Source organism: Rhyacophila brunnea, unplaced genomic scaffold, assembly GCF_057557595.1.
Source record: "Rhyacophila brunnea isolate RB1 unplaced genomic scaffold, BYU_Rbru_1.0 scaffold_23, whole genome shotgun sequence".
Lineage (NCBI taxonomy): Eukaryota > Metazoa > Arthropoda > Insecta > Trichoptera > Rhyacophilidae > Rhyacophila > Rhyacophila brunnea.
The window spans coordinates 14695696-14709440 of record NW_028232893.1 but is presented as its reverse complement, the minus strand read 5'-3'; the positions used below and the strand labels follow the sequence as shown (position 1 = coordinate 14709440).

The 13745-nt window shown below is 33.8% G+C and overlaps 1 protein-coding gene across 1 annotated transcript in view; it reads left to right on the top strand.

Moving 5' to 3' along the window:
• Positions 1 to 13745, top strand: part of LOC147069578 (uncharacterized) — a 126929-nt gene that overhangs the window by 68985 nt on the left and 44199 nt on the right. Inside the window, 4 exon segments of the mRNA XM_085950845.1 lie at positions 4516 to 4764; positions 5399 to 5551; positions 6574 to 6708; positions 6905 to 6978. Coding sequence (XP_085806971.1) covers positions 4516 to 4764; positions 5399 to 5551; positions 6574 to 6708; positions 6905 to 6978 — 611 coding nt within the window.

Sequence of the window (13745 nt, the reverse complement as noted above, 5' to 3'; positions counted from 1 at the left end):
ACATCGATTGTCAAACCTCAAAATCGAGACCTTTCTGTCTTGCTAACAGATAACAGAAGTAGAAGTAGCGGCATTTGGTCCTCACAGAAGCGACTCGTAATATTTTATGACGTCAGAGAATGCGACACTTCGCTCTCTTGTGACTCAGCCTCAAGGACTCCGTTGACGTAACCAACCCTCTATTACCCTGAAACAGTGCTACAATAGCGATATACGCTACTTAGTTCTCACACGGCAAGAAGCGCGGGATTTGATGATGGACCAAGGAAAGTGTCGAAAACTAGTGCTTATACCTTATGCTCCGATACTGGCGCATAATATGCGCTGAGATATATTATATCAAACAAAATCACAGAACAATTCATATAACAAGTCACAGTGGAACCGCCCAAGTATCGCTACATGCAAGATGCTAGATGACCTGGAGTATGGCTGTAACTCCTTCGGGGAAGGCATACATACCGCATGACTATATGATATGTTCCGTAGTCTGAATCTCTTCACACTCTTTCAAACCCCACTTGTGCTTCATATAAGCACACCCAGTACATCCGTAACGTGTACATAAGTTGAACTCATGGGAGCTCTATATCACCAGATTCCTCACCACAGATCTATGTTATTCATGTGTCGCCAAACTTCTTCAGACCCATTGTATCTTTAAACCAGCCGTTTTTCGGACGTCTTAATTTTATTTATTTAAAAAAAAATACATAGATACGTATAACAAATTTTTAATTTAAACGTTCACAACAATAATATGACATTTAGAATTAAAATATAAGGTACATCTGCTGTAATATAAATACAAACTAATGAATAATCTTACAGAGAAAAATATACAATTAAATTAAATAGAATTTTAAAAGCAAAATAGATGGCGCATAACTAAAAATATTTACGTGTCTAAGAGGCGCATTGATCAACCGTAAAGCTTTCGCTATTGGTGCTTGAGAAGCCTGACACGAGGAAACCGTTTTTAAACAGTACATACAAATTCAAATTTTCTATTTATAATATTAGGATTGGAAACCCTCCTACGTGAAACAATGGACATGCTTTAAAAGTAGAAGTGAACTATGAGCTTACTTCAAAAGAGTGAAAGTTTTGCATGCCTTGAAGTCTGAAAATACTCGTTTGAGAAGTTGACGAAAGAAAAATAGTTCTATAATAAATGTAGGTAAATAAAAATGTTGAATAAATTTCTTCTAGACACGTTCGCATTGAACTAGGACCATGCTATAGATGAAGATACATTTTTGACCGTGAATTAGGACGGCCATATTTATTTATTTTCATTTAAGTATCAACCGGCCGTATTTACTTTTCCCATCGATTTTCGATGGAGCGGTCAAATGTAAACAAGCATTGAATGGCTGAGAGATATCGTCTGCCATTTGAATAAGGGGGCTTAAGCCAAGTGCCCGGAGTGTACGTATTTAGTATTCCGGTTACACTTCGAGCCCTCGGACCGTTTGTGGATGTGCCTGACCAACGACAGGGTCGTTAAGCTGTGATAAACGTCCGTAAACGTGACATATATAAATTTATCGGCTAATTTTCTCCAGATTGATTATATAATGAATAAAGTTTTATTTTATCCATTCTGTCAATTTATACTGACTACAATCAATAGAAAATTAAATATCTAATAAAAGAGTTCATACTAGGATTTTAGTTTTCATTATAATATCAATTAAACAATCTAATAATTGAATTACAATTAACTGGAAACTGTCGATGTACATGTGATCAGGAATTGCAATACCGGTATTCAATTATTAATCGATACCGAAATACCGGTTTCAAAAATAAAAAAACCGATATTTTCGATATTAATAACGCATACACGTTTATGTTTTTCGAAAATTAATTTAAGGTTATTTTGTCATCAGTACTCTATTCACTATTGTATATTAAATTTAGTGTATAAGTTTTATGCCTCTAAAACACAAATATATTGACTCAAACTAACAAAAATTAAATAATATTAAAAGTAAATCCCTCATATAATTTATATACTTTATATTGTCGCGATGAATAAACATAATATTTCAAAGAAGAAAATATTCGTAGCAAATATTTCCAATTATTCTATAACTATTGATCAACGTTGTTAGTACATCCAACAATCATGAACTTGGACTAGATACTATTTGTAAAAATTAGCAGTTCTAAAATATTATTATGATCTATACATATTGATAAAAGTCAACATAATAAATTTAAGTAGGTATTTTAGGTTGCTAGCAAATAGTGTTTTAGATAAATTTGAACAGTTATATTTATTAAGGGCGGACGTGCTCAGCGTGGGTCAAATGGAGATTTTTTCTATTTTCAAAGCATGATCCTGGACATACCTTAAACGTTGTAGATAATCTATTTGTATAATTTTGAAGCCTTATTATCCTTTATATTTATTTTAAACATTTGATGACTGCATAAAGTATTTTTATTACATAAAATAGTATTCTTTTACACCTCTCGCTCTAATGTTTTAGAATATAGTCATATTTCAGTACATACATGTGCAGTGGTGTTAAGATTTTTTACATTTATTAATTTTTAAACGCATTTATAAAACCATTTGTATAATTTACTACGAGATAATTTTTGTAAAATATTTACCATAAAATTTATATTGATAATCTCTGTGATCCCAAATTTAACAAGAATTAGGCATTTTATTATTCAAAAAATGGGCGTACGTAAAAAATTACGTACGACGTACTGAAATATGACTATATTCTAAAGAGCGAGAGGTTTAAAAGAATACTGTTTTATGTATTAAAAATACTTTATGCAGTCATCAAATGTTTAAAATAAATATAAAGGTTAATAAGGCTTCAAAATTATGTAAATAGATTATCTACAACGTTTAAGGAATGTCCAGGATCATGCTTTTAAAATAGCATAAAACCTCCATTTTGACGTACGCTGAGCATGTCCCCCCCCCGGGCCGTACTTTGCCCAAGCGTTAAAGTCTAACTAACGCAATTAACTGTAAATAACAAAAATATCATTTATAAGTTGCGTTAAATATAACAGCTTCCATCTAAGTCGTTGTAATTAGGTTTAGAAGAAACACGTTATTGCCAAGACAGTGAACAAAAGAAAGCAATAATCGTATAGTAGACACAATCTATGATTCTTTCAATGTCCGATAAGGTTTCTATCCACGAATAAATATGTCTAAACAAAACGGTACGAGCAGTTCATCTTCATTATTTTTGGACATAGGACCATTACCCTTATCAGTTTAGTAATACGGGTCAACCCTTAAAAATTAGGACTTTTACTTCAAAAGGTTGAAAATTACCGATGCTCTATTTTCAATCCATATTGATTACGAAGGGATTATTTTCCCTTCGTGTAGCTAGAGGCATTTCAATATCTATTTACAGAAATTAGCACGAATTTTAAAATACGTGACATTTATTCTAGAGGTGACATTAATTAAAACACATAAATGTTAAACATATATAATTTTGAAAAACACTTTCTGAGAGAATATATTATAACCAATAGAAAAAATCTTTTTTGAGAAAAAGTAAGCCAACCCGACGGGGAATCGAACCCCGTATCTCCCAGGTTTACGCCCTATCCGTTGCATTACCACTATGCTACAGGTGACATACTAACTGCGACAAATTTTAACTGTTGGTCAATTTGAATACCTACTCATCAGTGCTCTTCCAAATCAAGCTACTTTGCCAAATGATTTTTGTTTCTTAAATCAAAGTAGGTAACTATTTACTATTACTTTGATTACTAACCGACGTCGTGGAATTTCTCCAATATTTTTTGCACTTGCTAATAATTTATAATTAACTATTTCTTTTATTCAACGAATAATTCACAAGATTTAAGAATATATCATTCTGATTATTGAACATATATAATTTTGAAAAACACTTTCTGAGAGAATATATTATAACCAATAGAAAAAATCTTTTTTGAAAAAAAGTAAGCCAACTCGACAGGGAATCGAACCCCGTATCTCCCAGGTTTACGCCCTATCCGTTGCATTACCACTATGCACCATGCTATTGGAGAAATTCCACGACGTCGGTTAGTAATCAAAGTAATAGTAAATAGTTACCTACTTTGATTTAAGAAACAAAAATCGATTGACAAAGTAGCTTGATTTGGAAGAGCACTGATGAGTAGGTATTAATATTGACCAATAGTTAAAATTTGTCGCAATTAGTATGTCACCTCGTAGCATAGTGGTAATGCAACGGATAGGGCGTAAACCTGGGAGATACGGGGTTCGATTCCCCGTCGGGTTGGCCTCGAATTCGAGGAACGCGGGTTTGACTCCCGCATCTGGAAAAATATCAAAATATACGTGTTGTTTTTTAATGTGATTTCATCTAGCAAGTGCCTAATGGATTGAACAAATAATCGCTTACATGTGCTCCATCGCCAACCCATTAGAATTTTCACACAGTAATCTTTAAAATATATCTAATTTAGATTAGACTAATCTTAATTATATTTGTTTGTCCACAGTCATTGGCTTCCAACTTCTGGTTCGCGTGCGACTGCCTGACGGACGCCGTCTTCGCAGCTGACCTGGCAGTTCAGCTCAGGACTGGCTATCTGGAGCAGGGCCTGATGGTGTACGACTCTCGCAAGCTGGCCGGCCACTACCTCAACTCGAAGGCTTTTATGTTTGATCTTGTTTCTTTGACTCCTCTGGATCTCCTTCAGATTCGATTTGGAGCAAATCCAATGCTTAGGTTTCCAAGATTTTTTAAGGTTAGTAATTCTCTGACAATAGCAATCAAAAATATCGCAAAAACAAAAAATTCCTACTTTACAATTTATCAATGTTCGTACATAATATACTCATTTTACAACGTTTGTCTTAGCTCGTATTCTTATTTGTCCGGTGGTTCTTTGTCCGGTATAAATCTTGCAATCGATTTTTAACTAACATCCCGACTAGCTAGACATTTTAAAATATTAGAATATATCAGAACACGATGCCAATGAATTTTTTAAATACTTTTAGCCATCTTTTAGTAGAATTGAATTCATTTTCAGTTAATTCTGTTTTGTATGAAAAGTTATTTCGACACCATTATTGGTTGCTAGGGGTCTGGGGTCCTAGCAACAAAATTAATAATATATACGTGCGTTACTATGGAAATCAATATGACATATCAAGTACAAATTTTTTTGATCGTTTAAGCTAGTCAAGTTAAGTTTATATGGTTCAACAGAAAATTTAAAAACGTTGTATATACAAATTTCTTTTTATCTTGTAATTATTTAACTTATACCTACCTAACATTTTGTTTCTCAATACTTGTCATCACCTTATTATAGGATACCGTAATTTATTCCAGATGAAATAAATTAAATTGAATTGAATTCTGTTATGTTCCAGGTGTATAGAGCAGTAAATTGTTACTACATAGTGGAGTCCCGTACTGTTTATCCTAACTTCTGGAGAGTGATAAATTTGATTCACATCTTGCTGATTCTGGCGCATTGGTTTGGCTGCTTTTATTTCTTGCTATCGGAGGCCGAGGGCTTTCAGGTATAATATTTTTTAATTTAATTAGTTTACTAAGTGATTTTTTCAGAGCTTTGGAGCAGACCCTTTTTTGAGCTGTTCCGCTCCGGGACCTAATACTTGCTCCGGCTCCGCTCCAGGGTTTGCTCCGCTCCGGGTAAAAAGTTTAATAAGTATTGTATATAATATACAGATGTCGTCGTCGTAATAATCGTCATTTTCATTATTAATTCTATTAAACAAAACTGACGGCAAATCGTCTCTCAATATTTGCCTCTTCCAATGTTGCAAAGTGTAAAAATATACTATTTTCATTGGATTTTAGAACGAAAATTTAATTATAATAAAAACATCCGTAGCAGTGAAGCACTACAAATTTTCTGTGCTCCGGCTCCGCTCCTGCTCCGAGTAAAATCCGATTGCTCCAGTGCTACGTGCTCCTGCTCCGAGCTCCGCTCCAACGCTCTGGATTTTTTCCATTCTTCACTTGCTCAATCACGTGGCAATGGGATTTTAAATTAATTTATTTCGTCGTTTTTGTTAGGAATGTAATCTTCACTGACCATTGTTATAATATATTGCTATTTCAACCAAACCATTTTAGCGTGAGGTTTAAAAGTTTTTACAGAAAATAAAATATACTCTAAGCGGCGCTGAGCGAGAGAGAGCGAGTCAATATGATTGATGCAATTAGGGCCGTCAAAAAAGATATGATCACTTTCGATATGACGACTCTGAATGCAAGTGCTAGGCGAATGTAGCAACCGTAACTAAAAATCACATTCGCTCTACATAATTCCTGCGCACTAGTAGATATCAAATCTGCGCATGTCCAAAGTTAAATTTATTGTTCCACTGTGGTCAAATGTATATTAGCATGCTTTTATTTTAGTGAGGTGTGCGAACATCACTCAAACATTTCTTAGAGGTGTTAGGTATAGAAAAAGTTTAGTACTCTTGCTCTACATATTATAAGGGTTGTAAAACAACATTTTTTTTTGCCTCACTTCCTGTCTCCATACATTTCAGTTTAATTATTATTACAGGGCGACTGGGTATATCCTCATAGGCCTGGAGACTATGCCACGTTGACGAGAAAGTACCTAGGTTCGCTGTATTGGTCGACTTTGACTCTCACGACGATAGGTGACCTTCCAACTCCTGAAACCAATGCAGAGTGAGTCTTTTTACAATATTTTAATTTATATTCTCAATTTTATATGCACTAATTTACTTTTTTAACTGTTACTAATTCATGCTAGTTGGTAGTAATAATGTGAAACGAATTGACAAATAAATTCAAATCGAAAGATATTAAATATAATAATATGTATACAGCGTACTGACCTGACAGGGGTGTTTTTTAGGCCGTCGCAGTCCGCTGACGGGCCCAAATCTCTGCCGCGGCGCGGGCTCAAGTCACGCCTGCTCCAATTCAGATCGAATAAAGGGTACGTCCCGTCGGAAAGTGGCACTATGAAACTAAATTATTACATAATATATATCACGGGAAAATAGCGGGAAACGCAAACGGAAGTGATGCAAAACGCGCGAAAACGAACCGGATATGCATCATAAGGGATTCGAATTCGTTTTTTGTTTGTTTGGATGTCGTTTGTTTTTAGATATCTATATACAAGTTAGTTATCCCGTATCCACACGTGGCATTTTTGTCGTCCAATGTATCTATAGTCTAAGCGTCCAACTCTTTGTTGACTGTTGAATAAGATATCGGAAATGTTCCAATGTACCGATTTATCTTGCGACAATCGACGTAATCAAGTTGGCGTCCAGTGAATTTGTTAGTTCATGAGTCTCCTTAATTTCTGATATCTTCGCATATATTCTATATACAAGTCTACTTTCAGCCTCTATGGTAGCTATATATTGTAGGTTTGTATTAAAGTATTATCACGTATTGTAACAATTACAATAAATTGGTTGTAACTGTGAAGCAATAAGTTTTATGTTTTAACCGCACCTCTTTTGGCTGTGTTAAATTTAAGAGCGGAATAGGCAATTTTGACTGTTAAGAGTGTTTAGACGGCTAACTTATTGTAATTTTTACAATAAGTGCTAATACTTCGATACGAATCTACCCTAGATAGCTGCCGACAAACGATCTGTGCAAGTCGTAACAAGCTTGAGAATAACTTGTTATCTCATTGGTTACTTGCCTAGGTAAACAGTTGACTCTAATGTTGAACTACTAAAAGTAGAAATGACCTTCGTTCAATTAAACTTAAAAGTTGGCCAACTTTGTTGAAATGCTGTTGTTATCAATTATTGACGTTCGATTGCCATTCAACACATTGTTGAACACATCAAATTTTTCGTATTCTTGCATACAAACAAGGTGACGACAATATATTATGTGTCGAGCCATTCTGGGCTAGTTACAAAGGCCAAAATCAAAACACTCTATTAGACGTATGGATCAGGACTACGTTTAAAAACGTTATGCCTCTTGGCTATATCAGCAAAATCTAACCAAATGAATTAATAATTATATTTCTGAATAATAATGTTATATCCAAGAAGACGATTCGTAAACATTCAAAGACATTATTCGAAAGCATGTGTTTTTTTTCAAATGTAATGATACGGGTATTCTTTTGATATGACATAATATATGCTATTTTATAAAAATAAATATTATTATTGATACTAGGAAATCGTTTACGGAAGTAAACGAGGGAGGAAATTGAAAATGAATATACGTATATATTTAAACCAGAAAATATGACAAAAGAAAATAAATGAGTTAAACGATTCAATTGGATAGTTAAATTATATTTCTCTTCATCTTGATCGTTTTCTCATGGCTGACGATCGTGACCACCTTGAAATTCTATCATTTTTTAAGCGACCAAGACTTTCCACCTCTCTCGATCCTCTGCTTCTCTCACGGTAGAGTGAAGGCTTCCCTCAGTCAGCTCCTTCCCTTGATCACTCCAACGCGCTGAACAATACTTCAAATAAAACTGCAGAATGTGTCTTAAACATATTGGTGAAAGCTGTTCCTTTATCTGTAGTCTCCGGATGGTTGACTGATTCGTCCTGTACTCTGTCCAAGAAATAGAAACCATTCGTCGGCAACACCACATTTCAAAGACATCAATTACCTTCCGCTCCCTTGCTCTCAGGGTCCATGAAACCGTACAAAAATATATGGAGAACGTTAATGTTTGCACAGGCATAATTTTTGTGGCAATTGCAATTCCCCGATCCTTCCATAAGAATAGATGTGTCATCGCATTTTTCGCAATATTTGTATGCCTTTTTATCTCTATAACGTTTTGGCTCCGGGTCTGGCAAATTCACATGTTATTTTTCAATGTGTGTTTGGACCCCGAGTATGGACTTAATAGGTTGAGCAAGTGACCTACATCCATTTCTCGTAAAAAACAAAATATGTCAATACAACCTCATCTTTGTGGAGGCCCATATAATCCTCTTGGAGCAAACATGGTTAAGTAAGTAGCTAAGTATTAGTAGTAATATCGTGGTTAAAAAATGATCGCATTTAAATTATTAAACAATCGTTTAGTATCGACTCTGCTCTTTTTATATCATAATACATTATTTATAATAGAATCATTATTTATATTATAAATATTATTATAATAATGGTAATATGATGAAAAAAAATGCTCTAAATATTAAGGGGGTACATGCTCAGCGTAGGTCAAAGTGGAGCTTTTGTTCTATCTTCAAAGCATGATCCTGGACATACCTTAAACGTTGTAGATAATCTATTTATATAATTTTGAAGCCTTATTATCCTTTATATTTATTTTAAACATTTGATGACTGCATAAAGTATTTTTATTACATAAAATAGTAATCTTTTAAACCTCCCGCTCTAATGTTTTAGAATATAGTCATATTTCAGTACATAAATGTGCAGTGGTGTTAAGATTTTTTTTACATTTATTAATTTTTAAACGCATTTATAAAACCATCAGTATACTGAAATATGACTATATTCTAAAACATTAGAGCGAGAGGTTAAAAAGGATACTATTTTATGTAATAAAAATACTTTATGCAGTCATCAAATGTTTAAAATAAATATAAAGGATAATAAGGCTTCAAAATTATATAAATAGATTATCTACAACGTTTAAGGTATGTCCAGGATCATGCTTTGAAAATAGAAAAAAGTTCCATTTTGACCCACGCTGAGCACTTCCGCCCTTAATATAAGTAATTTATTTATTTTCAGATATGTAATGATATTATTTTAAATTATTTAGTTTCCAAAATAAATCTTCTCTCTTTCTTAGGTACGATTAATGTATTGCTTATAGGTACTTAAACCTATGATAATTTTATCATTCATACGTCATCGTCGTAGATGAGACTTGTTTATTTTCTCGTTTAATAATTATCATAGACATTTTAATTAGATTTGTTTATACGTATACAAAAAAAAAACGTTATAACTTTTTGTAATAGCCGATAAATTTTAAAATAAATTACAAAACAAAATACCAATCAGTTTTATTTCGAAGTAAAATTATTATGAATACATATCATTTCGCCAGCGATGGATTATTCACGTATTTTCCGAACGACATCCAAAGAAAATTAACCGATCCAAACATCCGAGCGCCATTGTTTTTCCCGCTGTTTCGCTATGTATACATACGCTACTAACACGACACGACATTCGCGCGTGAATGTATGACGTAGGTGTGTGTGTGTTTTCCATAGACACACAAAACGTGTTTCCATCATAGACACACTGTGCGTGTTTCCATAGAAATGTGTTTTCATACGTGCCGCTAGCCCTCTTCTCTTCGACTGTTCGCATCGTGGTTATTCGGACAAAACGGCACAGTGACATATTCTTAGATTTTCAATAACTCAACAACATAATAATTAATATATAATACTTATTTCAAAAAATGTATTATGTGAAAAATTATTATGGTTCTTAAACGAAGTTTTTTGTTAATATTACTAATTTCATATATATATATTTTTTAATTTAAAAGTAACGTTACAATTAATAGTAAAGTTATCACTGCATAATCTAGTTCTAGACTATAAGAGGGGAGGGGAGTTCTAGACTATATTGCAACATTTGATAGCGATTCTCGACCGATTTTAATACGTTTGAATTGGTAATTTATGATTATAGTAAAATTATTATTCTCTGCGTTTATAGCAATATTTTTTAATGAAAAAAAAACAAAATGTCGTCTTGATTTCACGGTTTCCTTTGATTACTTATTTGTGATTTTATGTGATTTTTCATATAAATAATGATGTATCAGTGTAGAAATGCTTTTTATGATTGCAACACTAATGCCTAAAGCACCCTAAAATGAATCTGCAATGCGAAAAACTTGCAGCTAATTCCTTACCTAAGTAACTTTTTTTAAACTTCAATTCCTTATTATATGGCCCTCGTACTCGAGTGCATAAAGCGTTGGCCTTTCATTCGGGGGATCCGGATTCGATTCCCGTTGAGGTTACAATATATTTATGGGATTTGAAGTATGAGTGTTTGTGATTATTTTACTTCTATTACTGACTGCACTACTATCATTGGGCACCTGTCACCTGCCATAGCTTGTTGTTGTATCAATATATATATTATGTAATATTATAGAAGGAGGATGGTGAGGTTTCTCTTCAACATAATACATGAAGAAAACTTGAATTAATTTTCTTTTCTCATCCTTGGAAGTACAGAAAATCTGTTCAATAATATCATCAAATAGTGTGTATGTCATATATTGTCAACGTTAACCTAGTGACAATAAGTAGGTACGTACCTACATATTTTGCTTTTAATCAATGACAATTTCGTTTAATACAATCTTAGGATTTTTTTTTATTTTCATTAGAAAATAAATAATGACTGTCAACAAAATAACTCACTCGGAAACCGTGACTAGTACATTTAAATAAATAGGAAGGCTTTCATCCAGTTGTTTCTAATATAATACTATCAGTGGTGTATTATTATGACAATTGATATTATAAATAATGTAGGGAGGTAAGTAATCAAAGCTCATATTATATTTTTTTTTTTAAATAATATGGTTAGGAAATAATTAATATAAAATGTCACTTTTGCCTTTTGGCTTGTAAACCACGATACGACATACCGAGAACCCTTAACTTTTCGTCTTTTTTTTCTCTTATGTTTTAGACTTATTTGAATATAAATGGCTGTTGGTAGATTTCGCGGCGGCAGAAATTTGGAGGCTGTTTGCTGACTGTTGTGAAACGCATACAGTACATTACGTAAACGGACTGAAAACTTTTTTATCTGTATACATTTTCATCTGATGTCAGAACGTATGTCAAGAAAAAGTTCCAAGAACACCCGTCGTAAATCGTGGCGCTCGTCGCGGTTTCACGTGGAACTAATTTAATTTCGAAAAGCGCGCCGCGAATTCATTTGTTTAGAACAATAATTATTTTTAAATTGAAAATAACTCGTTCGGTCGGTTTATCGGGGCGTCAGAAACAAAAGCAAAGTTTTCGAACAGCCTTCATATTTTATTGATCCGCCATTTTATTACAAGCTTTTATAATACTTTAATAATTTTTTTTTTATATATTATATTATCTCTGCTTGCTGCTGTAGAATATTTTCGACGTGATATATAATTTTATTATTTGTTATTTTCCGGATTTTGCCTGCCGAAGTCAACGACCCTCCAATTCTCTATGTTGTCTTTGCGAATGACTTCACTGTTCGAAAACTTTGTTCCCTTCTCAAAATACTTTCGCCTAAACTGACTTGAATGTCGAATAAGAAAACAAATATTATTTTTCAAAAGTAGAAAAGTCGTTTTTATTTATAAAACTAAAATGGCTTTTAAATAATAATAAAAGCATCGCGATTTTCGACTTTAAATTTAACGTTTTTAGGACATCAGAATTTCAACCACACTAAACTATTAATTGCAAGTTTGATTCTCCACCACAGACAAATATTATAATATTATTTTTATTAATGGTCAGCAGTTTTTATAATATTATATTGTGTTCATGGAAATATATTTTCACTAAATTTGTAAGTGTATGTGATGGTATAAACGGATACGATCAGATGCTTATAATATCATCATCATCAACCTGAATCTATCCACTGCTGGATGAAGGCATCTTCAAGCTGCTTCCACTTTTCTCGGTTCTGTGCGTTGCGTTTCCACTTACTTCCGCAGAACTTTATCATTTCATCGATCCAGCAGCCTCTAGGTCTTCTTTGCGGACGTTTTGTACCTCTTCGATACCACTGGATGACTAAATTTGTCCAACGATTGTCTCTTCTTCGAGCTATGTGTCCATCCCATCTCCATTTGAGGCGTTTAATGAACTCTATCACATCGAAAACCATTGTCTGCTTCCTTATCCACTCATTCCTCTTTTTGTCCTTTCGCGTTATGCCCAGCATGCACCTCTCCATACCACGTTGTGCTACTCTAAGTTTCTAGATCTCCCTTTTACTTAGGATTTATGTTTTACACGCATATTATGTGCTTATAATATACTTTGTGAAAATATATTTCCATGAACAGAAATCATAAGTTTAGTATGGCACACGGTTCTAAAGCCAATACGGTTTCAGTCTATGAACGGCCTCTAAGACCGACCACAAGACATTGCAGGGAGTCGCAAGGTTTGATGTTCAATGCCGGGACGGTTTGGACATGTAATGCTGTGTAATGCCCGAGTGTCGCACGCACAGGGAATAGATAAAGCAGTCAATCACAAGTTAAATACTCCACACTTTGATTCTAGTGATGAATACCCGCGACCTGTCGTACCCATCAACGGGTATCGTGTGGCGTTACCTTAAAAATAACTCAATAGTTACACTTCGTGGTCCGTTTATTGGCAGACCTAAACAACTGCAGCGCATCTATTCTATATACAAGACTGCTTTCGGCCGCTATCTAAGGTAGGAAAGTAAAGCATTAGCACTTATTGTAACAATTACAATAAGTAAGTTGTAATTGTTACAATAAGTACTATGTTTTAACAGCACCTCTCTTGGCTGTGATACGTTTCGAGTGAGATAGACAGTTTTGACAGTTCAGACTGCTAACTTATTGTAATTGTTACAATAAGTGTTAATATTTCGATACTTTCCTACTCTATTTAACTGTCATAAAGGCTTGTGTATAGAATAGATGCGCAGGTGCTTTTGTGATACCTAAAGATACACTCTTGTGGAGATGGTTTGGTG